The 26,508-nt window shown below is 45.6% G+C and overlaps 1 protein-coding gene across 2 annotated transcripts in view; it reads left to right on the top strand.

Moving 5' to 3' along the window:
- Positions 1-26,508, top strand: part of CAB39L (calcium binding protein 39 like) — a 98,885-nt gene that overhangs the window by 25,093 nt on the left and 47,284 nt on the right. For both annotated transcript variants that reach the window (XM_040426017.1, XM_040426018.1), the window contains exons 2-4: positions 19,733-19,875; positions 21,005-21,169; positions 24,287-24,405. In XM_040426017.1, coding sequence (XP_040281951.1) covers positions 19,774-19,875; positions 21,005-21,169; positions 24,287-24,405 — 386 coding nt within the window. In that variant the 5' untranslated portion in view covers positions 19,733-19,773. The remainder of the gene's footprint in view (positions 1-19,732; positions 19,876-21,004; positions 21,170-24,286; positions 24,406-26,508) is intronic.

Below are 26,508 nucleotides of genomic sequence, written 5' to 3'. Positions count from 1 at the left end.
ATTCACTTGAATGGATCTGCGATCCGTCCGTTCCACAAATAGATAAGAGCAAGTTCTATCTTTTTGCGGTGCGGAGGCACCGAACGGAACCCCAGAAAGCACTCCGTAGTGCTTCCATAGTGTTCCGTTCCGCACCGTTCCGCATCTCCAGATTTGCAGACCCATTGAAGTGAATGGGTTTGCATCCGTGATGCGGAATGCACACGGAACGGTGCCCGTGTATTGCGGATCCACAGTACGGCAACGGGCAGCACACGTTCGTGTGAATGAGCCCTAAACCTGTGAGATCTTGCTAGTTAAGGCTTATTCACACGAACGTGTGCTGCCCGTTGCCGTATTGCGGACCACATTTGCGGATCCGCAATACACAGGCACCGTTCCGTATCATGGATGTGGACCCATTCACTTCAATGGGTCTGCAAATCTAAAGATGCGGAATGGAAGCACGGAACGGAACACTACAGAAGCACTATGGAGTGCGTTCTGGGGTTCCGTTCCGTGCCTCCGCACCTTACATTCATGGTTGTCCAAGTAATTTTGCCTTGATGTATAACATTGTGTAAAAACGGCATAAAAGTTCACAATGTGCAGAGTTCATACATGTCATTTATGTCACTTATGGGTAAGAGTCCTTTCTCAGGGATCCGGGTGCTACAATGAAGGAGAAGTAGTACCCCCTGGGCCTCTTACCCCACTAAGTCCTCTCTGCTTTGCACTGATCACCCCAAAACCGCTGTCTCCAGATGAGGTACTGGCTTGGTTGGAATCCTAAGTTATGTCTCAAGGCCTGTTTAAAAGGTCAGACATGGACTTAAAGGGGATATCCAAAGTGAAAAATATGCCCCCCCAATGCACGGGCCCCTCATATAGATCATACTTACCCCGGCACCCGCTCCTGATCCTGATGCCCGGTCGGCCAGTGCTGCGATCTGGCGGGGGGAGGGGGGGGGAGCTGCGGGGGATATGTGCAGCCAATATCAGGCCTCGACGGGGACGCTAGGGAGTCTTGTCCCCGTCGTGGTCTCCTATTGGCTCCCGCCCCCCATCGCCAGATGTTTTGATCCACACGACGAAGAGATGCAGCAGCTGCCGTGCGGGGATCAGGAGCGACACAGGTGCGGGTAGCGGGGCAAGTATAACCTGTATTGGGGGGTATGTTTTACACTTTGGATAACCCCTTTAAAGGATAGCGCCCTTCAAACCGGTGGCACCAAAGGCACAACTTTCTTTTCTTTTTTTTGGAAAAACCTAATTTACATGACTTGAAGAAGGAACAGAGAGGATGTGATTATGAACCGTATCGCAGCCCTTCTACGGTTTCTGTAATGAATAGACATCCATGTGGCGCTATACGCTGAGGAGTTTTCCCAAGGTGCATACCGTTCACAGAAGAGACCGCTCACTTGGAAGAGCCTTGTGTTTCCTTTAAAATGTCCACCTTGTCTGAACTTGTAAATGAACACATGTCCCTTCAGATTCTCTATCCGTGAAATTCTGCACTTAATGCAGCCATCAATCCCCTGACAAGTCGCACTTGTTTTCTGCAGTCTCTAGGTGCACTTATCCGCGAGCAAACCAGACGTCTGGTGCCCTGTTTTGGGGTAGGATCACTATAACCCCTGTGATGGGGAGGGATGGATTCTCAAATGAGGGCATTTGAAATAGAAAAATCATATAGTAAAGGATTTCAAGAAAACCGTATACAGAGGAACCAATTCTTCCTCAGAAAACGCAGAAAGCCCCGAAGTAATGTCCTTACAACAGGGCCAGGAACCAAGGAGAACTGAATACTCGGCAGATTACGAAGAGAAATCTTCTATATTCAATGTTGGCGTTTAGGAAAATCATATTATCTATCGCTTGGAAACAGGATCGCACATCCTGAATGCTATGCTTTTATCTAATAACTGCTTCTCAGCAGAATTAAAGGGGTTCTTCAGTTTGTTTAAACTGATGATCTATCCTCTGGATAGATCATCAGCATCTGATCGACACCTGGGACCCCCGCCGATCAGCTGTTTGAGAAGGTAGCGGTGCTGGCAGTAGCGCCGCGGCCTTCTCGCTGTTTCCCGCAGGTCCAGTGACGTCACGACTAGTGTCACTGGCCTGGGCGGGGCTAAGCTCTGTTCACTTGAATGGAGCTTAGCCGCACCCAGGCCAGGCTTAGATAAAAGCCTAGTATTGAGGATGTACAATCCAGTTTCACTCTTATATTTGACATGAATTTAATACTGATTACGGTAGTGCTCTCAAATTTCTGGGTTGGGTTGCGGCCGCATAATTGTTATGCTGCCAACTCCATATTGAGCCAAGAGGGCCAAAGGCATTGAAAGTATTTCAGCAGAAGAGAGACGGATACGGACAGGTCGTGAATGTCCGAACCAACCAGTATGTGAATCGGTCTCCCTTTATGAGCACCTAGGACTGGACAGAAAATCAGTCCGTATTGACCCTGGCATCCAGTAACCCAAAAAAAAAACTGTAAGTGGGAGGAATCAATGTGGAGCGTGATAGCGTATGGCCAGCTTCACATGGACATCATGACTTCCGACAGGCTGTTCTGGCAGAGAACAGCCTGCTGGAGCTCTCAGGATCCGGCATCGTAGATGTTACCGAATGCCCCTCTGCCCCATTGACTATAATGGGGTCCGGCGGAGATCCGAACTCTACCTGGCAGACATGTCAGGATTCAGCCGGACAAAAAATGCTGCAGGGGAATTCTAGCGGGCTTTCCGGTAACATCCTGCAATGTCGGTTCCAGAGAGCCTGAACAGCCTGCATAACGGCAGTGTGGAACAGGCGTAGGAGTGGTAAATGGGTGACTTGTGTTCATTGTGTTTTTGTGGCGCTTGTACAACAAGTTTTTGGGGCTAAATATGAAAAAAAGCAATTGGGTGCCTTCACATGTGAGGGAGCCCTGTGCCAACTGGAATGTTGTGGCGGCTGATTCATTGTACACGTTCCAGAAGGGTCTGCATGCCTTTCTTGAAAGCAATAATATCACAAGTTACTGCTACGAGATTTCTGGGGATTGATCCAGGGATTTATTCTGGTTGCCATAATTAGAGTCAGGAAGGAATTTTTCATCTACTAGATGGATAATTGTCAACCATCTCATTGGGGTTTCTGGTCTCACTCTGGATCAACAGAGATTATAGGTTGGACTTCATTGAGCTGTGCCTTGTTTTCATCCTTATCATCTATGTAACAAAATCTGCTTCAAAATCTCAGAATGTGTAATCCTCAACAGTTCACGGATATCCGCTACCAAATCCCCATGCAGTTTTGCAGCAGATTTGTCCGTACAGCTGAAGGCGCATACCGTGTTTTTCATTTTATAAGATGCACCTGATCAAAAGACGCACCTAGGTTTTTGTGGAGGAAATCAAGAAAATAAAATATTTTGAACCAAATGGTGTGCTTTTGGTGGGTTTTGAACTAATGGAATGGGGGATCTTTGGATGACACTGTTATGGGGGATCTGTGGATGACACTGTTATGGGGATCTGTGGATGACACTGTTATGGGGGATCTGTGGAGGACACTGTTATGAGGGATCTGTGGATGACACTGTTATGAGGGATCTGTGGATGACACTGTTATGAGGGATCTGTGGATGACACTGTTATGGGGATCTGTGGATGACACTGTTATGGGGGATCTGTGGATGACACTGTTATGAGGGATCTGTGGATGACACTGTTATGAGGGATGTGGATGACACTGTTATGGGGGATCTGTGGATGACACTGTTATGGGGGATCTGTGGATGACACTGTTATGGGGATCTGTGGATGACACTGTCATGGGGGATCTGTGGATGACACTGTTATGGGGGATCTGTGGATGACACTGTTATGGGGGATCTGTGGATGACACTGTTATGAGGGATCTGTGGATGACACTGTTATGAGGGATCTGTGGATGACACTGTTATGGGGATCTGTGGATGACACTGTTATGGGGGATCTGTGGATGACACTGTTATGGGGGGATCTGTGGATGACGCTGTTATGGGGGTTCTGTGGATGACGCTGTTATGGGGGTTCTGTGGATGACGCTGTTATGGGGGATCTGTGGATGACACTGTTATGGGGGATCTGTGGATGACACTGTTATGGGGATCTGTGGATGACACTGTTATGGGGGATCTGTGGAGGACACTGTTATGAGGGATCTGTGGATGACACTGTTATGAGGGATCTGTGGATGACACTGTTATGAGGGATCTGTGGATGACACTGTTATGGGGATCTGTGGATGACACTGTTATGGGGGATCTGTGGATGACACTGTTATGAGGGATCTGTGGATGACACTGTTATGAGGGATGTGGATGACACTGTTATGGGGGATCTGTGGATGACACTGTTATGGGGGATCTGTGGATGACACTGTTATGGGGGATCTGTGGATGACACTGTCATGGGGGATCTGTGGATGACACTGTTATGGGGGATCTGTGGATGACACTGTTATGGGGGATCTGTGGATGACACTGTTATGAGGGATCTGTGGATGACACTGTTATGAGGGATCTGTGGATGACACTGTTATGGGGATCTGTGGATGACACTGTTATGGGGGATCTGTGGATGACACTGTTATGAGGGATCTGTGGATGACACTGTTATGGGGGATCTGTGGATGACACTGTTATGGGGGATCTGTGGATGACACTGTTATGGGGGATCTGTGGATGACACTGTCATGGGGGATCTGTGGATGACACTGTTATGGGGGATCTGTGGATGACACTGTTATGGGGGATCTGTGGATGACACTGTTATGGGGGATCTGTGGATGACACTGTTATGGGGGGATCTGTGGATGACGCTGTTATGGGAGTTCTGTGGATGACGCTGTTATGGGGGTTCTGTGGATGACGCTGTTATGGGGGATCTGTGGATGACACTGTTATGGGGGATCTGTGGATGACACTGTTATGGGGGATCTGTGGATGACACTGTTATGGGGGATCTGTGGATGACACTGTTATGGGGGATCTGTGGATGACACTGTTATGGGGGATCTGTGGATGACGCTGTTATGGGGGATCTGTGGATGACGCTGTTATGGGGGTTCTGTGGATGACGCTGTTATGGGGGTTCTGTGGATGACGCTGTTATGGGGGATCTGTGGAGGACTCTGTTATGGGGGATCTGTGGAGGACGCTTTTAGGGGGATCTGTGGAGGACGCTTTTAGGGGGATCTGTGGAGGACGCTTTTAGGGGGATCTGTGGAGGACGCTTTTAGGGGGATCTGTGGAGGACGCTTTTAGGGGGATCTGTGGAGGACGCTTTTAGGGGGATCTGTGGAGGACGCTTTTAGGGGGATCTGTGGAGGACGCTTTTAGGGGGATCCGTGGAGGACAGTGTTATTGGGGGATCTGTGGAGGACAGTGTTATAGGGGGATCCGTTTAAGGACACTTATTGGGGATCTGTGGATGACTCTGTTATGGGGGGATCTAACCCCATTACATTGTGCCCCAGTTATAGCAGCCCAGCCATCACATATAAAGTGTATGCAGCAGCCCCTAGCAGTGCTGCTTTGGTAAACTAGCTGTAATCACTTCTCGCACTCGGTCACACTCCGGCCCCGTCCACTTCATTAATGAAGTGGGCAGGACTGGAGCGTGACAGAGTGAGTGACGGGCACTGCCCGCTGCGTGCATAGTGAGTACTGCAGAGAAGCGATTACAGCTAGTCTAGCAAAGCAGCACTGCTAGGGGCTGCTGCATACACTTTATATGTGATGGCTGCTCTGACCGGGGCCCGACTGCACTGGGCCCTGCTACTACCCTGATAGCGCCCCTGTTTACATGTCACTGGCACATCGCAGGCTGCTATACAGCACAGCCTGCAATGTGCTGGCCATGTAATACTGCTCTATTCGCTTTATAAGACGCACGGCCACTTTCCCCCCACTTATAGGGGGAAAAAGTGCGTCTTATAAAGCGAAAAATACGGTATATACTTTTCCTTTGTGCTGCACGGTGTCAGTAAGACATTACTCTCTCGTTAGCTGTTGCTTTGATTTTTTTTGTAATGGATACTGGTGAATTTTGACAGAACCCCATTGACTTTAAATAACGTCCACAGGTTTTACTGGTATTTTTGACCAATCAGTGCTCCACAGACTGTTAATCACACCAGTGTGAACAGAGCCTGTGTCTTGTCTCCTCTCGGTACCTTATGTATTTTATTTATTGTGATTTATATGTTATTTTTTTTACTTATCTAAGAGGAAGTTTTAGTTTCATCTTTTGGCATTGAAGGACTATAGACGAAAACTACAGTAGTGTTATCCGTGTGTGCAGTCAGTACTTGGCACTTGTAACAGTGGCAGGAGAGATACCAGTAGGACTGGGAAGTAGATGTTATGCCATGTTATCTAGTGAAGATATCCAGTATCTTATACAGTATAAAGTTTCAAGCACAGCTGGCAATAAAAGTGATGTTATTAATCGGCGCATTTATAGAGCCTTCAGGCATTTTTACTGTTCTGTCTTAATAGTAAACTAGAAACATTAGTGAGCTTTCACTGATTAAAAGGGATGCTTTCACTAATTTTTATCACATATTAGCAACCTTTATGTGAATATTCTATGTACCATTTTTTTGCCCTATAAGACGCACCTAGGTTTTAGAAGAGGAAAATAATATTTATTTTTATTTTTATCAGAGCCCCAGTGTTAAATCAGACCCCCATTCAGACCTCAGATCAGACCCCCAATGTTAATTAGACCCCAGTTCAGACCCCCAATCAGACCTCAGATCAGACCCTCAATGTTAATCGGACCTCAGATCAGACAAAAAAATTAAAAATTCCCCCCCTTGTTCCAGATGCTGCCGGTGCTACTCCTGAGATCCAGCCCTCTTACTAACGCCAGGTCACAGCGCAGCGCTGGCAGAAGTACAGCCAGCACAAAGAGCACTGTATTCACTGCTCCCCGGTCCTACTGTACTAATGAGCGCTTCCATAATGGAAATGCTCATTAGTAATTTCCCTATAAGACGCACTGACATTTCCCCTACTTTTGGGAGAAAAAATTGTCTTCTAGCATGATTATTATTATTTTTTTTTATATATACAGCACAGACCAAAAGTTTGGACACACCTTCTCATTCAAAGAGTTTTCTTTATTTTCATGACTATGAAAATTGTAGATTCACACTGAAGGCATCAAAACTATGAATTAACACATGTGGAATTATATACATAACAAACAAGTGTGAAACAACTGAAAATATGTCATATTCTAGGTTCTTCAAAGTAGCCACCTTTTGCTTTGATTACTGCTTTGCACACTCTTGGCATTCTCTTGATGAGCTTCAAGAGGTAGTCCCCTCAAATGGTTTTCACTTCACAGGTGTGCCCTGTCAGGTTTAATAAGTGGGATTTCTTGCCTTCTAAATGGGGTTGGGACCATCAGTTGCGTTGAGGAGAAGTCAGGTGGATACACAGCTGATAGTCCTACTGAATAGACTGTTAGAATTTGTATTATGGCAAGAAAAAAGCAGCTAAGTAAAGAAAAACGAGTGGCCATCATTACTTTAAAAAATGAAGGTCAGTCAGTCAGCCGAAAAATTGGGAAAACTTTGAAACTAAGGGCTATTTGACCATGAAGAAGAGTGATGGGGTGCTGCGCCAGATGACCTGGCCTCCACAGTCACCGGACCTGAACCCAATCGAGATGGTTTGGGGTGAGCTGGACCGCAGAGTGAAGGCAAAAGGGCCAAGAAGTGCTAAGCACCTCTGGGAACTCCTTCAAGACTGTTGGAAGACCATTTCAGGGAACTACCTCTTGAAGCTCATCAAGAGAATGCCAAGAGTGTGCAAAGCAGTAATCAAAGCAAAAGGTGGCTACTTTGAAGAACCTAGAATATGACATATTTTCACTTGTTTGTTATGTATATAATTCCACATGTGTTATTTCATAGTTTTGATGCCTTCATAGTCATGAAAATAAAGAAAACTCTTTGAATGAGAAGGTGTGTCCAAACTTTTGGTCTGTACTGTATATATTATAAAAGACAGGCTGGTTTTCTGGACAAATTTTTTGGCACTCCATGTATCCTACTTCCTGTCCTGGCTCTTTTAAAGGGGTTCTTTAGCTTTTCATATTGTTGGCCTATCCTCAGGATAGGTCATCAGTATTAGATCGGCGGAGGTCTAACTGCTGACATGCCCGCCGATCGGCTGTTTGCTGAAGCCATGACACTCACGAGAGCACTGCGGCTCTTCGCAGCTTACCAAACACAGTGCTGTCCATATGATAGCAGCTGAGCTTGGTAGGGATCGACCGATTATCGGATTTACCGATATTATCGGCCGATATTCATGATTAACAAAGTTATCGGTATCTGCATCTAACCTTGCCGATAATGCATCCAGCGCTGCTCGCTTATAAGAAAACATGGCGCTTGGCACTCGCCGCCATGTTCAGTGGCCAGAGTCAGTGGAGAAGGAGGGAGGGAGAGACGGAAGGAGGGAATCCCTCCCTCCTATGACGCGGCCGCCGCAGAGCCGAATAAAATTAGCGGGCTCTGAAGCTGCCCGCATCGCTGCCACCAACGAATGTCTGTCTAATATCAAAGCAGGAGGAGGGACAGGGGAGGGTTTACAGCTGCGCCGTTTCAGCTAGTGTGCTCGGCGAACGGCAGCAGCCTCCTCCTCCTCCTGAGTGTCCTCCCCAGAGTAAGCAGCCAGCATAGCAGGTGCCTTGCTACTGTGCCACCAATGATAATTTTAATACAAATACAGGAGGCGGGTGCCCCCCCCCAGTATTAAAGTCATTGGTGGCAGTGGCCACAGCCCCCCCCCCCCCCCCCAACCTAAGTAGTTTCATTGGTGGCAGTTCTGATTGGAGCCCCAGCAGTCTAATCCTGGGGGCTCCGATCAGTTACCATGGCAGCCAGCATGCTACTGAAGCCCTGCCTGCCATGTGAGCTCCCTGCTGCTGTGTGTACTATGCACAGGGCAGCAGGGACAGTGTAAGATCCTATTCACCCTAGTAGAGCTCTGTTATGGTGAATAGGGAATATCTGTATAAGTTATCGGCTATCGGCCTGAAAGTTCGATCCCTAGTGCTTGGTATCGTAGCTCAGCCCCATTCACTTGAATGTGATCTGAGCTGCACTTAGGCCAGTGATGGCTAAACTCTGGAACTCCAGCTGTGGTGAAACTACCACTCCCAGCATGCTCCATTCATTTATATGGAGTTACGGGAACAGCCAAGTAGTTTTACCACAGCTGAAGTGCCGAAGGTTAGCCATCACAGACTTAGGCCATGTGACTAATGAACGTCACATAGCCTAGGAAGAGTCCTAATCAATTACGGCGGACCCTTGGCCACTTTGAACAGCTGATCAGCGGGGGTGCCAGGACTCGGACCCCCTCGATCTCATATTGATGAGCTATCCTGAGGATAAGCCATCAATATGAAAATATCTTTGGACTTTTAGCATGGCAGATATTTTCCCTTAAGGCCCTTGCAGACGAGCGTGTCCGGATGCGTCCCGGGTGCATTGCGGCAAACCCGCGCGAGTAGGTACCCAATTGCAGTCAGTTTTGACTGCATTCAGTTTTTATCGCGCGGGTGCAATGCGTTTTGATAAAAAACTGAATGTGGTACCAAGTCCCGAACTTCTGCACTGAAGTTCAGGTTTGGGTTCGGTGTTGTGTAGATGTAATTATTTTCCCTTATAACATGGTTATAAGGGAAAATAATAGCATTCTTTAATACAGAATGGTTAGTACACGGTCAATTGAGGGTTAAAAAAAATAATAAAAATTAACTCGCCTCCTCCAATTTATCGCGTAGCTGCTGGTCTCCTGTTCTTTCTTCAGGACCTGTCAAAGGACCTGTGCTGACGTCACTGAGCTCGGTGATGGACCATGTGATTGGACCATGTGATGTGACGTCACTACAGGTCCTTTAGCCGGCAGCTCATTATTAAAGAAGTAAGAAGAGATCGGCAACTGCGCGATCAAGAGGAGGAGGTGAGTTAATTTTTTTAATGCTCAATTGACCTTCTACTAAGCATTCTGTATTAAAGAATGCTATTATTTTCCCTTATAACCATGTTATAAGGGAAAATAATACAGTGAATAGACTTTCATCTTAGCAACCATGCGTGAAAATCGCACTGCATCCGCACTTGCTTGCGGATGCTTGCAATTTTCACGCAGCCCCATTCACTTCTATGGGGCCTGCGTTGCGTGGAAAACGCACAATATAGAGCATGCTGCGATTTTCACGCAACGCACAAGTGATACGTGAAAATCACTGCTCATGTGCACAGTCCCATATAAATAAATGGGTCTGGATTCAGTGCGGGTGCAGTGCGTTCACCTCACGCATTGCACCCGCGCGGAAAACTCGCCTGTGTGAAAGGGGCCTAACTCTCTCTGTCAGGCCACCACTGTGGCCAGAAAGAGTACTGACTCAATTAAAGCATCACATATTACATTAATCAATGTAGTGCTCTTTTGTGGACATATCTATCTAGGCCTATCAAGAGAATAATGGAGCTGTCTTACTGTTATCCCAATTCCGTGTCTACTATTATCACAAGGATTACCCCACAGGTAACATATTCCGCTCACAGCAGCAATAAAGTGGATTACCTATCTACATAGGAGGTCTTATTGTTTGTGTTGACTGCTACATTAGGGCAATATTTTGTATTTAATTATTAATGGCATTGTAATTACGAAACGAAAAACAGCCAAACATTCAAAAAAAAATATTCTGTGAATACTGAGTTTAAAAAAAAAATACCCTTTTTTGATGGAAATGTCCCTTTAATTATCTGGCACCCAGAGAGAAGCAGAATGGCCCTGCACGCTGTAGGCACAGTTTGGGCACCACTGACACTGAATGGGCACAAGGTGCACTGTTTGCCTGGGCATTGTACATCACTATTTATCCAGGGACTATCTGAGACATGGAGGGGGGTGCTGCCTGTCTTCTCCTCTTTGGGGGTATGTACCTCTCATTGTAGCTGGAGAACTAGGAAAATAGCGCATTCTGCACAATGATAGCTGTTCCTATTTCTAGACTTGCTGATCTCTCCATGGTCTTGCTTTTTACATACGTGTTTGTACGTCAGGCCACGCTGACATACACTGGAAGCCTTTGTGGGAAGTAAATATAGCACAGTTTGCAGCTCAGCCTATTGGTATGCTGACAGCTCTACTTTCCAAGCTATGAGTAACAGTTGGCGCAGATTGGACATGCACCATGCCCAAAGCACAGATCAGATCACAAGTCTACAGCATTGGAGCCAATGGTCGATTCAAGGATTATACTGCAGCCACTGGTGTCATGATTGACCGCCCACCACCTCCCTGCCCCACTGTGGACAATTTTCAGTCCCACGTGTAGTTCTTTTACATAATATGCATGGCATTTGGTGTAGAACATAAAATCTAACCTTTCCATTGCTTATAGTAGTCAGAGCCTGCAGATCTGGTCTACTGCAACTGAATAATGTAAGGCAATTTCTGCAAGATCTGTCATAACAAGATGTCAGAGGTTTCCTGTGTCTGCTGCAGGTGCCATATTTATGGACATCTGAGACCTCCTCCAGTGATTGCTGTGATATCCGGTGCACAAAGTGACTTCATGTCGTAATGTTAGAACCAGACTACAGTACATTGTGAAGAGTTGCTCAGGCTACAGTACATTGTGGAGAGGTACTCTGGTTACAGTACATTGTGGAGAGGTGTTCGGGCTACAGTACATTGTGGAGAGGTGTTCGGGCTACAGTACATTGTGGAGAGGTGTTCGGGCTACAGTACATTGTGGACAGGTGTTCAGGCTACAGTACAATATGGAGAGGCATTCAGGCTACAGTACATTGTGGAGAGGCGTTCAGGCTACAGTACATTGTGGAGAGGTGTTCAGGCTACAGTACATTGTGAAGAGTTGTTCAGGCTACAGTACATTGTGGAGAGGTGCTCAGGCTACAGTACATTGTGGAGAGGCGTTCAGGCTACAGTACATTGTGGAGAGGTGTTCAGGCTACAGTACATTGTGGAGAGGTGCTCAGGCTACAGTACATTGTGGAGAGGTGTTCGGGCTACAGTACTTTGTGGAGAGGTGTTCAGGCTACAGTACATTGTGGAGAGGTGTTCAGGCTACAGTACATTGTGGAGAGCTGTTCAGGCTACAGTAAATTGTGGAGAGGTGCTCAGGCTACAGTACATTGTGGAGAGGCGTTCAGGCTACAGTACATTGTGGAGAGGTGTTCAGGCTACAGTACATTGTGGAGAGGTGCTCAGGCTACAGTACATTGTGGAGAGGTGCTCAGGCTACAGTACATTGTGGAGAGGTGTTCAGGCTACAGTACATTGTGGAGAGGTGTTCAGGCTACAGTACATTGTGGAGAGGTGTTCGGGCTACAGTACTTTGTGGAGAGGTGCTCAGGCTACAGTACATTGTGGAGAGGTGTTCAGGCTACAGTACTTTGTGGAGAGGTGTTCGGGCTACAGTACTTTGTGGAGAGGTGTTCAGGCTACAGTACATTGTGGAGAGGTGTTCAGGCTACAGTACATTGTGGAGAGGTGCTCAGGCTACAGTACATTGTGGAGAGGTGCTCAGGCTACAGTACATTGTGGAGAGGTGCTCAGGCTACAGTACATTGTGGAGAGGTGCTCAGGCTACAGTACATTGTGGAGAGGTGCTCGGGCTACAGTACATTGTGGAGAGGTGTTCGGGCTACAGTACTTTGTGGAGAGGTGTTCAGGTTACAGTACTTTGTGGAGAGGTGCTCAGGCTACAGTACTTTGTGGAGAGGTGCTCAGTATTGGAGCCTGCTAATATCTTTTACTCTAGGCCAGTGATGGCAAACCTTTTAGAGACTGAGTGCCCAAACTGCAACCCTACAAGCCACTTATTTATCGCAAAGTGCCAACACAGCAAGTTAACCTACAGTCCAACATAGTATATCTTCCATGTATTTTATCATTTAGCTATAATAGCCTGCCTACATTCAGTGTCCTGCCTGTGCTGTTCATAGAGCGCCCTGCACTAATGAATGGCAGGAAAGTGTAAGGCATATTGATACACTATAGACTTTTTCCAGGGTGTGGGTGCCCACAGAGAGGGTTCTGAGTGCGGCCTAGATTCGCCACCACTGCTCTAGGCGATTGACTGACACAGGACTGCAAGAATTGTGTTCATATTTACTTTTATAAGTTAGGGCGCATTCACATCACAGTTTTGTTTTCCGTTCTTCTGATCCATTGTCCTCCTGCGAGGAGGACTTTTTCTCCCATCTAAGATAACGGAGCTGACAAAAACTGATGCAAACTGATCATAACTGATGCTCTAAAAAAGTCGGATCAGTCATTTTTAGTGCAAACTTAGTCTACTTTCACACTGGCGTTTTGGCTTTCCGTTTGTGAGATCCGTTCAGGGCTCTCGCATGCGGTCCAAAACGGATCAGTTTGCATTCTAATGCATTCTCATGCTCAGAATGCATCAGTTTGCATCAGTTCAGTCTCCATTCTGCTTTGAAGATTGACACCAAAACGCTGCTTGCAGCGTTTTGGTGTCCGTCTGATGAAACTGAGCCAAACGGATCCGTCCTGGCACACAATGTAAGTCAATGGGACGGATCCGTTTTCCCTGACACAATCTGCACAATAGAAAACGGATCCGTCCTCCATTGACTTTCAATGGTGTTCAAGACGGATCCGTCTTGGCTATTTTAAAGATAACACAAACGGATCCGTTCTGAACGGATGCAGACGGTTGCATTATCTGAACGGATCCGCACAAAACGGGAGTGTGAAAGTAGCCTAATACTAGCTGAGCGTCACTGATGCTCAAAATAACGGATTCATTTTATTTTTTCAACAGAAAACAAAACACTGATGTGAATGGTCCCTTAGCGGTGTAGATTGGGTTTAGTGTATTCTGTACTTCCATGTAGAGGCACACAGAGATGTTTTCCCATAGACTTTACAGAATCTGCAGTACCTGCAATGTTGGTATGCTTCACCACATGCAATATTACTGAGGTACCGTTCCTGGAGGAAATATGGCGCCTCATCGAGGCAGCATGGGCAAAATAAATACATGCAAAATCATCTTCTAATGTCGCATAGCTCCTTACTGAGGTGATTTCAGGATTTTAAACAGGAGCCTCCAAGTGGTCCAGGAAAATTGAAATTCCTCTGATGATACATTTTTTACATTGGGTGGTTTAAAGGTTTGTGATAATACCCCTGCCAAACTCGGGGGAGTCTAGAAAGGTTTAGCAGTTAACACCTAATACAGTATTTTTGGTGGTCTACGGTGATAAAACTCTGGCTGGACTCAGCTGCCACTAGAGGGAGCTCCCTGCATAGGGATTTATACTGCTCCCACTGGACTCCATAAACTGTGTATACAACTCCGTATTACTGTATATTACATTTTATTGTTTACAATAAGGCAGTGTTTATGTGAGGTACACTTTACTTACTGTGGAAATATTTACTGTAAGTTGCCCAAAAAAACATCACAAATCTACAACATACTCATGTCCTTTAACACATATTTGACCTTGGATTTCACCCTTTGCAGTGGGAGTCCAGATGGATTTTAGGGCTCATTTTGGATCAGGGTCAGATTGGCCCACCAGGGTTCCAACAATCCCCCCCCCACCCCCCCGTCGGTCCTTGCTCAGATGCAGTAATGGATGCTGGTAATCGAGCATAAAACAACTACATTTGCAGTGACTTTGGAGCCAACCACAATAGTTTATTGGTGTGACATGTTCTGTATTGGTCAACCCCTCACTTCTATGCTGCCATGCATTCTTAAAGGGGTTATCCAACATTATATCAGACCTCACAGATCGGTAGACTCGCGCGGTGGTGATTACGGTCCCCGCTGCAGGGTTTGGTGTCTTTTGCTCCCTGGCTCGATCTTCATCTCCCTGGTGTGCTGATATCAACCTCCTGTTGACATGTGACCACTGCAGCCGATCACTGGCCGCAGCGAAGACCCTCTCCTCTCCATGGTAAAAGGTTAGTGACTTATCAAAAGCGGTTCCTGTTTCTAGTTTGATCACTCCTGCCGTCCTTGTGATAGACGCCAGATACCTGAGCGGTTACGTTTGGAGATTGCAGGCTCCTAATCCTTATGGTTTCACATGAACGTTGTGAAGCTTTAAGACAAAGAGCCACAAAGTGGGTTGGAGCGCAATTATTCATCTGGAGAGCAAATTCTTCTCCGGTGAAATCATTTGTATGCTTAATATATAATGCCAAGTTCTAAATGGCGAGATGTCAACAGAGAGAAAATACATGACATGATCAATGCAAACAGAGAATGTGGTAATCGCAGCTTGAACTGACAATAAGTCTTCCCGGCCCTCACGCTGGCACTGAGTCACCGCCATCATCTGCCATTCAGTTCCTTAGTTACATCTGGTGTCTCATAACTCGCACTGCTGTCACTTTAGCAACGCTGTTATAGACATGTCAGAAGCTAGGCCGCAGCACCCACATCTCAGACAGCTCCACGGGTTGCAGAAGTCTATTCAGTGCATGTCTCTTATATACTGTATAGTGTGCACAGAATAAAACCGGATTAGTTTTCTATAGTACTTACCAATACAGTTGGTGTATATTTTGTGGCGCAAATGAAGTGCAACCTGCGCGGCAGTTTCCTGACTTCAGCCTGGGACCCTCCTACCAGATACCTCTATGTCCTAGAAGTCCTCAGAACTAGTGCTCCAAAGGGGTGAAGTCTGCTGTGAAAATCTGCAGAAGAAATTAACATTGCTTTGGACTTGAAGGGGTTCTCCACCTTTTGGACAAATGTTGGATCTCCACCCCCTTCCCTGCTGGACCTGTAAAAAGAAGCTTACTTACCTGCTCTCCGCCTTTGTTTCCGGCTCCTTCCGTTCACAATGCTCCACTTCCTGCTTGTCAACCTCCATCATGGATGGGGGTCACGTGTGCTGCTGCAGCGGTGACTTGTTCCCCAAGCGGCATGTCGCTGGGTCCCATGCCACTTTGTGGATGAGTAACTGACTGCAGCAGCACACGTGACCCTTGTCCAGTTGACAAGCAGGGACCAGACCACTGCAAACAGAAAGAGCTGGAACAAAGCAGCGGGGAGCAGGTGAGGAGGCTGCAGCCAAAACCTGTTCAAATTGCACAACAGATCAATTACCCACCATTTTTTTTCCACATGTGGATGAGATTTGTAACAATCCCATCCACTTTGTGCATACGTGTTCCTCTGTGAATGTTCCTTGCAAATCTGCTCCATTTCTGCAACATTATATGTGACCTAATAGTCTAGTTGTAGACTGCGACATACTAAGCTTGACAGCTTGCCTTCTCTCTTAGGGACAGGGCTGTCCTCAGTCTCTTTTTAGAGACCGAAGTATTCTGTGGGCTCCTATCTGTTCATTGCTGCTTCCATAGAGTCCGCGCTTCCTGCGGCTTTGTCTTCACAGACAATACGGGAAGGAAGTGTGTGTCTCCAATATAGCCACCCGGAAGTGGCCACTGAAAAGTTTTTTTAAAAATTGAATAGCTGCAACATTTTTAAAAGCATTCTAAATACATTAATTGTCTTCTAAAGACTACATCCCCCATTGGGGAAGAGTCGGGAGACCATCGTACACATTAGATGGTCGGCCGAACCTGCTGAAGTTGACGGGTTTGGCTAATATGCATCTAATGTATATGGTATTGCGGAGAAGTAATCTTACCAGATTGGGGGTAAAATACCAATCTTTGCCCACCATCCCCATCCTCTGCCGCTACTGTTTGGCAGCTGCTTCAGTCCCCACTTCTCCCCACTTCCTGGTTTCAGGCTTGGACTATCTGCTCAGCCAATCACTGGTTGGGACAGGTGTGCAGTCCATTTCCGGGGTGTCTAGCCCCAAAACAGGTAGTGGAGCGGAACAGGCACCAGAACATTTACAATTTAGAAACTTTTTTTGTTTGTTCCGAAATTGTATTCCGATAAATATCTCATAAGCTCTGTCCTAGTTCTGGTTATTACGTTTATGTAGGAGCCGGAGTCGGACTGCTCTCTCAGCCCTGGTATGGGACATGGGCATCTTGTTTGCCGTTTTCCTTTCTTTTCTTTGATTTATTAGTAACTGTTCCTCCGGAGCAGCTCTGAGGTTTACATTGTGGCATCACCTGTGAAACCTAACGCTGTCAGTGAGGCTAGCCCGGCCTGTGATCGGGGGCTAATGGAAAGTAGACGAGTTGTTGTAAATGAACATTTTCCATGCCCAGCGTGGCGCGTCTGCTCGTTCCTACATCAGTGACCCTTATTGAGGGGGTGCATTCTAGTAGCAGCACTGGCACATTTACTGCCACTCTACTCCCACTGAAAGCTTATTTGTCATCTGCTGGTATGACATGTGTTTGTGGCTTTGTCAGGCCTGCCATGTGACAGACTGGGCATCAGTTTCATGTTGACACTGCAGTCATTGTTTTGTACTGGCTCCTTTTTAATGACTCTTCGTTATACTGATTTGTGCTCTCTTTAGCTGGATGGGAATGAAGCTATCAAGTTTCACTTCATAGTCCGTTCCAGTATTTGCCCAGGGTATGTTCTCATGGGGCGGCTACTCCCTGTGTTACCACAGGCATTAAAGGGGTTTTCTGAGTGTTTTATACTGATAGCCTATCCTCAGGGTAGGTGATTAGTATCTGATCGGTGGGGGTATGACACCCGGGACCCCCGCCAATCAGCTATTTGAGGAGGCCATGACCTGCCAGGGCGTGCCGCGGCCTCCCTGCAACTTACTATGCACACCTTTTTGCTGGGCTGAAAGTTGGCATTTCACTTAAAAACGGCCGGATCCCCGCTAGATCCCATTACAGTCGACGGGGATCCAGTCGTGCACCGCGTTACCCAGCTAGGTCAGATCAACTCTGGCAGACAGTTCCTCTGCCAAAACGGCCTGCTAAATCTGTAAACACATTTATGAACATATCCTTAAAAAAATCTGCGGACTGAGACTGAGGTGTGTAAAAATTTCAGTTTTATTGTATCTGCCTCGGTCAGTTACCCTAAAGAACAGTTTGTCAGCTGTACATGGACGACCATCTGGGGCAGAGACTCCGGGGCTAAGAAAAATGAAGTTTTAATATATGCAAATGAGCCTCTAGGAGCAACGGGGGCGTTGCCATTACTCCTAGAGGAGGATCAGCAACCTTTGGCACTACAAGTCCCAGAATGCTCCAGTCACTTCTATGGGAGTTAGAAGAACAGCCAAGTATGTTTGCCTGCTGGGAGTTGTAGTTTCACAACAGCTGGAGTGCCGAATATTGCTGATCCCTGTCCTAGAGGCTCAACTCTTTCTGCAACTGCCGTACCCTCTCCATTTTGACTGACAGGGTCAGGCAGTGAAAACGCCTGGCCCTGAAAATCAAAGCGGATAGACGCAGCAGTTGCAGAGAGAGCTGAGCCTCTAGGTGTAACGGCAACGCCCCTATTGCTCCTAGAGGCTCATTTGCATATAATAAAACATAATTTCTCTCAGCAATGCGGGCACATATGAACATGGCACCAACACAGATGCCTTCAGCTGCCAAGAGCACATGTAACGGGTCAGCCAGTGTCATAGGTACAAAACTGCTGACAGATGCCCTTTAAATTCAGCCTCAGTTTTTCCAGTCGATATTAAATGTTTGAAAGGTCATTTCTATCACTTTCCAATGACGACTGAGTCATTCGTTAAACCTCATATAAAGCCATTAACCGCTTCTGCTTGGCTGTAAAGCTGCTGCAGGGGTCCTGTAATCGGAGTACATGGAGCACGTCCATCTTCTTCTCTGCAGTTTTCTAACCATTTCCATATTACCAGACTGATCTGTCCACATGTCATATGATATCCATCAAAGAGGTAGGAAGATCCAGATCGGGAAATTGTCAATCTCCCGTTTGATGATCTGTCTTCTAATAGAGCTAAGACACTGAGATGGAGCAAAGGGCCTTTCATGTGTTCTTATCCCAAGTGGGAAAGGTATCATTCCCATCACTAGGTTATGGTGCTGTGGATATGTCTCTTACATCATTTCCATCAGCACTTTATCTGCTCTTATATCTCTCACTAAGAAGTTCTGTAAAATATATAAAACAAGAAGAAGAAAAAATCAATCATCCGGATTATGTTCATTCTGAAGGCCGGCTTTGAAGTGCCAGCTGTATGGGGGTGGATAGTCGGAGGGTTACAGGGTTGGGGGTTTGGTAGCAATGCCATGAGCTGAGGCACTGTCCATGTTCTATAAGGGTGCGGGATATTTCATGTCATATGGCGGTGAGGGGTTGCTGGCATCATATGGGGGTGAGGGGTTGCTGGCATCATATGGGGGTGAGGGATTGCTGGCATCATATGGGGGTGAGGGATTGCTGGCATCATATGGGGGCGAGGGATTGCTGGCATCATATGGGGGCGAGGGATTGTTGGCATCATATGGGGGCGAGGGATTGTTGGCATCATATGGGGGTGAGCGCTCTTGGTTTGGTGTTGGTCACTTGTCATCCTCTGTACTTTTTTGTTGCATTCCTTGACTAAAGAATGGATATCCGTATGTACCGATGTAGCGGTGTAATATGCTAGCCATCTGTGTATCATTTATTTACACAGTGATCGGTCCAATGCCGATCCCGATAGATATGTGTGTGTATATTAATTGGAAGAACATTCATTTTTAGCAGTATTCTCTAATTATGTTTTGTCTTTCTTTTAAGGATACTTTTACATTGATACAGAACAGGAAAAACGAACAAAATGCCATTATTCAGCAAATCACACAAGAATCCTGCAGAAATAGTGAAAACTCTGAAGGAAAACATGGCCATATTAGAAAAGCAGGACAAGAAGACGGAGAAAGTAAGACCTTAATCTGATGGGACTGATAACATGGCCATTGTGTCTGACATAATAAGATTGGATGCCATGGTGCCGAACATAGAACGTGTCGGCAGATAAGACCCATTTGGCCCATCTAGTCTGCCCAATTGCAGAGATGATTGAAGTTCATATCATTTCCTATGGCTTCCTAGTGTTTCCTTCAAGCATCGCTTTCCTCACACATGAAATACGTGTTGAGATTGGTGTCCGTTCTGGTCTAGAGGCCTTTTAAACTACATAGAGGAGCGCTGTATGGGCCAGAGCGGAGAGCCGATGCGGTGTGACATTTGATCTACATGGTCACCATTAGTAATATTACAGCACTCCTCTAATTTATTCCTGATGTCATTTATTGTCCGGCCATATAAAATACTTAAAAAATCCCATATATTAGAAGTAATGCTCCCGTTCTGACGCTGCCCAGGTCTCCTCGTCGTCTTTCCTTCCTGCGCCCTCTCTACATCACTGGCCCACCAGTTACAAAAAAATTTGAAATTGCTGGACCAGCCCTTTAAATAGATCTTTCTGATGTCAGTCAGAGATACATATATCTATGATGGGGATGAATGATGGCTGTAGAGATCACTCGTCCCCAGAGATCAGGCAGATATCGGAAATGAACGGATCCTTCACAATCATTCCCTATTCATCAGACAGTGTAAAGGGGCCTTTAGAATCAATCCACTTACTTATTTCTCAAAGAAGACCTGTCAGCAGGATCAACCCTATAAAACCAGACGTATCAACAATTTGGGCAGATCCTGCTGATAAAAGCCATTCCAGAGAAAACAGATTCAATTCCATATGCAAATTAGGATTTCACTGCAGTGAGGGACAGGCCCTAGCTCTTAAGTGCCTTCCTGTGTTGGCCACGCCCCTCTTGTACTAAACCCCTCATTTGCATATGACATTAAACTCTGTTTTGTCTGGTACATCACACCAGATTTTTGCCATCCGGGTGTTGTTTTAATCAGCAGGATCAACTCTAACAGGCAGTATACCTGGTTTAATAGGGTTTATCCTGCTGACGTGTCCTCTTTGCGTATTTGCTTTGCAACAAAATCTTGTATTGAAAAATCTTTTGTTACGTTGTTCTTGTTTCTCCCAGGCTTCTGAAGAGGTGTCCAAATCACTTCAAGCCACAAAGGAAATTTTGTGCGGAACTGGAGACAAGGAGCCTCAGACGGAAACCGTGGCTCAGCTAGCACAAGAGCTGTACAACAGTGGCCTGCTAGTGACCCTAATAACCAACCTGCACCTCATAGACTTTGAGGTAGGTATCACTTACATAGCTAATTATATATATTATTGTGTCTGTCTGTCGATCTATGTACAAAGCAAGAAAAAAATACAGCACCGTCACTATACAGAAAGTGGGTGCAACCCCTCTGGGACCACATGCAAGGGGTCCAGATTTAATCCAAAAATGAGAAAAACAAGGCAGCACTCCAACATAGGGGGACAGGGTGTTGGACCCTCTTTCATATCTATCTATCGATCTATCTCTATGTATCTATATCTACAGTATCTATCTATATATCGTCTGTCTGTCTATCTATCATATATCTATTATCTATCTATCTATCTCTACAGTATCTATTTATCTATCTATCTCTGTATCTATATCTACGGTATCTATCTATCATATATCTATTTATATCTACAGTATCTATCATATACCGTATCTATTATCTATCTATTATCTATCTATCTCTACAGTATCTATCTATTATCTATCTCTGTATCTATATTTACGGTATCTATCTATCATATATCTATTATCTATCATCTATCTATCTATTTCTATGTATTTATATGTACAATATCTATCTATCTTTCTATCTACCTATCTATAGTCTATCTTTCCATCTATCTGTTATCTATATATCCATTTATCTATCTATCAATCCATTTTTATCCAGACAACTGTCTATCTATCTATCTATCTATCTATCTATCTATCTCATTTTAATTAAAGAGAAATCACTTTTAAAACTGCAGCATACACTAAGATGCCAGTAAAATATTTCCTACCGTGACAGCAGAAGCAACACCCTTCCCAATCCTTTGATGCCCGTATTTAAATAGGACCTATCGCCTCTCCTGAAATGTCTGTTTTAATAACATTCATGTTTGTCATAAAGCAATAATTCTGCAGCATCTTTTCTTCAAACTCTGCTTTGTGTCATCCCTCTGTTATTACTCCTGCAAAAGTGCGAATAAATTACCAGCTTGTTGTTACCATATTGCTACATACCCTGACACTATGTAATTAGTGCAGGCATTGACTGTGTCACTGTCGACAAGGTCAGTGGTAACACCCGTTTGTCAGTCTATTCATATCTTTCCAGGAGGAAAGGAACAACGCTGACTTCTAATAGACAATGCTCCAGCATTGATGTGTCTTAGAGACTCCTAGAATATGCTAAAGCAGACATATCAGGAGGGATGACAGGTCCTCTTTAAGGCCTCATGCACACAACCGTTGTGTGCATCCATGTCCGTTGTTCCGTTTTCCGTGAAAAATCAGAAAATGCACCGTTTTGCAGCCGCATCCGTGATCCGTGTTTCCTGTCCGTCAAAAAAATATGACCTGTCCTATTTTTTTGACGGACAACGGTTCACGGACCCATTCAAGTCAATGGGTCCTTGAAAAAACACAAATGCACACAAGATTGCCATCCGCGTCCGTCATCCTTGTCCGTAGGCTACTTTCACACAGACGGATCCGCTGATCCGTCTGCATAAAAGCTTTTTAGATCTGATTTTTCACTTCGTGAAAACTCATATCCGACAGTATATTCTAACACAGAGGCGTTCCCATGGTGATGGGGACGCTTCAGGTTAGAATATACTAAAAGAACTGTGTACATGACTGCCCCCTTCTACCTGGTACCAGGTGCTGCCAGGCAGCAGGGGGCAGACCCCCCCTCCCTCCCCCCATGTATTTAACTCATTGGTGGCCAGTGCGGCCCCCCCCCTCCCTCCCTCCCCTGTATTTAACTCATTGGTGGCCAGTGCGGCCGGCCCCCCCTCCCTCCCTCCCTTGTATTTAACACATTGGTGGCCAGTGCGTTCGCCCCCCCCCCCCCCCCCCCCCCCCAATTAAAATGACCGACCCCCCCATCATTGGTGGCAGCGGAGAGTTCCGATCGGAGTCCCATTTTAATTAGGGGGGGGAGGGAGGGAGGGGGGGCCGGCCGCACTGGCCACCAATGTGTTAAATACAAGGGAAGGAGGGGGGGCCGGCCGCACTGGCCACCAATGTGTTAAATACAAGGGAGGGAGGGGGGGCCGGCCGCACTGGCCACCAATGTGTTAAATACAAGGGAGGGAGGGGGGGCCGGCCGCAGTGGCCACCAATGTGTTAAATACAAGGGAGGGAGGGGGGGCTGGCCGCACTGGCCACCAATGAGTTAAATACGGGGGGGGGGGGGAGGGGTCTGCCCCCTGCTGCCTGGCAGCTACTGCCAGGCAGCAGGGGGCAGTCATGTACACAGTTCTTTTAGTATATTCTAACCTGAAGCGTCCCCATCACCATGGGAACGCCTCTGTGTTAGAATATACTGTCGGATATGAGTTTTCACGATCTAACTCAAATCCGATGGTATATTCTAACATAGAGGCGTTCCCATGGTGATGGGGACGCTTCAAGTTAAAATATACCATCGGATTGGAGAAAACTCCGATGGTATAATAGGGACTCCTGACTTTACATTGAAAGTCAATAGGGACGGATCCGTTTGCAATTGCACCATATTGTGTCAACGTCAAACGGATTCGTCCCCATTGACTTGCATTATAAGTCAGGACGGATCCGTTTGGCTCCGCACGGCCAGGCAGACACCAAAACGAAGGAAGACCCACGGACGAAAAAACAGTCACGGATCACGGAACAACGGAAATCCGTTTTGCGGACCGCAAAAAAAAACCTCCCTGTGCATGAGGCCTAAGACTTTGCTGACTGGGCCTAAATTTCTTGGCAGTGGGTGACAGCAGAATAGATTGTCTAACCTTCTGCATCAGAGGTTCCGTCACTGCTTGTGGCTCTATTCTTCTTGTCAAAATGGCAAACACCGCCTTGGAATCCATACAGACCAGTGGTGGGGTTCCTCAGCCACCAATGGTGCTTGACTTCTGACGGAAACCACAAAGTAGATGTGAACAGAGCCTTACTTTGTGCCAGTATGGTCTTGCCCTGTGTAATACATGCCGCTATTTAGCTCCACCGTACAAGAGTAACTATACAACAAGTCGCAGGGAGGTTTGTATGGTTGTCTGCAATGGTTGTCTTTCAAAGTGATGTTTGCTTCAAAGTAATGCTTGCTTTTTGCTTTGCTCTTTTTGTCAGTGATATCTAATGACTACCATGTAATTTCACACATTGCAGGGTAAGAAGGATGTGTCACAGATATTCAACAATATCTTGAGAAGACAGATTGGCACACGCTTGCCCACAGTGGAGTATATTAGTTCCCATCAACATATCCTCTTTGTGCTATTGAAAGGGTAAGTTATAAGTCTCAATAGAGCGATACGGGTAATAGTATTATGTCATTGCTGGTAATAACAGTTAATTAGACAGTGACGGCGAGCAAGGGATGGATCATGGCATTACTAGGGAGCCAGGTCACCCAACCCATCAGAGAAACCTCTGTTCAAGGAATTGTAGATTTATGTCTTTGTAATTTTAATTTCATTCTGTTAAGCCCTCATGCACACGACCATGTCATAGAAACATAGAATGTGTCGGCAGATAAGAACCATTTGGCCCATCCAGTCTGCCCAATATACTGAATACTATGGATAGCCCCTGGCTTTATCTTATATGAAGGATAGCCTTATGCCTATCCCATGCATGCTTAAACTTCTTCACTGTATTTGCAGCTACCACTTCTGCAGGAAGGCTATTCCATGCATCCACTACTCTCTCAGTAAAGTAATACTTCCTGATATTACTTCTAAACCTTTGCCCCTCTAATTTAAAACTATGTCCTCTTGTAGCAGTTTTTCTTCTTTTAAATATTCTCTCCTCTTTTACCTTGTTGATTCCCTTTATGTATTTAAAAGTTTCTATCATATCCCCTCTGTCTCGTCTTTCTTCCAAGCTATACATGTTAAGGTCCTTTAATCTTTCCTGGTAAGTTTTATCCTGCAATCCATGTACTAGTTTAGTAGCTCTTCTCTGAACTCTCTCCAAAGTATCAATATCCTTCTGGAGATATGGTCTCCAGTACTGCGCACAATACTCCAAATAAGGTCTCACTAGTGCTCTGTAGAGCGGCATGAGCACCTCCCTCTGTCTACTGGTAATGCCTCTCCCTATACACCCAAGCATTCTGCTAGCATTTCCTGCTGCTCTGTGACATTGTCTGCCTACCTTTAAGTCTTCTGAAATAATGATCCCTAAATCCCTTTCCTCAGATACTGAGGTTAGGACTGTATCACTGATTTTATATTCTGCTCTTGGGTTTTTACGTCCCAGGTGCATTATCTTGCACTTATCAACATTAAATTTTAGTTGCCAGATTTTTGACCATTCCTCTAGTTTTCCTAAGTCCTTTTCCATTTGGTGTATCCCTCCAGGAACATCAACCCTGTTACAAATCTTTGTGTCATCAGCAAAAAGACACATCTTACCATTGAGGCCTTCTGCAATTTCGCTGACAAAGATATTAAACAATATGGGTCCCAGAACAGATCCCTGAGGTACCCCACTGGTAACAAGACCATGGTCTGAATATACTCTATTGACTACAACCCTCTGTTGCCTGTCCCTCAGCCACTGCCTAATCCATTCAACAATATGGGAGTCCAAGCCCAATGACTGCAATTTATTGATAAGCCTTCTATGTGGGACAGTATCAAAAGCCTTACTAAAGTCTAGATAAGCGATGTCTACTGCACCTCCTCCATCTATTATTTTAGTCACCCAATCAAAAAAATCAATAAGATTAGTTTGACATGATCTCCCTGAAGTAAACCCATGCTGTTTTTCATCTTTCAATCCATGGGATTTTAGATGTTCCACAATCCTCTCCTTAAGTATGGTTTCCATTAATTTCCCCACTATTGATGTCAGGCTTACTGGCCTATAGTTGCCCGATTCCTCCCTACTACCTTTCTTGTGAATGGGCACAACATTTGCTAATTTCCAATCTTCTGGGACAACTCCTGTTGCCAGTGATTGGTTAAATAAATCTGTTAATGGTTTTGCTAGTTCACCGCTGAGCTCTTTTAATAGCTTTGGGTGTATCCCATCAGGCCCCTGTGACTTATTTGTATTAATTTTAGACAGTTGACTTAGAACCTCTTCCTCTGTAAAGACACATGCGTCAAAAGATTCATTAGTCTTCTTTCCCAACTGAGGTCCTTCTCCTTCATTTTCCTTTGTAAAAACTGAACAGAAGTATTCATTGAGGCAGTCAGCTAGTTCTTTATCTTCTTCCATATACCTTCCTTCTTTAGTTTTTAATTTGGTAATTCCTTGTTTTAGTTTCCTTTTTTCATTTATGTATCTGAAGAATGTCTTATTGCCTTTTTTCCCTGACTAAGCTAATTTCTCTTCTGCCTGTGCTTTAGAAGCTCTTATAACTTGTTTGGCCTCTCTCT

The sequence above is a fragment of the Bufo bufo genome, chromosome 3, assembly GCF_905171765.1.
Source record: "Bufo bufo chromosome 3, aBufBuf1.1, whole genome shotgun sequence".
Taxonomy (NCBI): Eukaryota; Metazoa; Chordata; class Amphibia; order Anura; family Bufonidae; genus Bufo; species Bufo bufo.
This window is presented reverse-complemented; position numbering and strand designations above follow the sequence as displayed.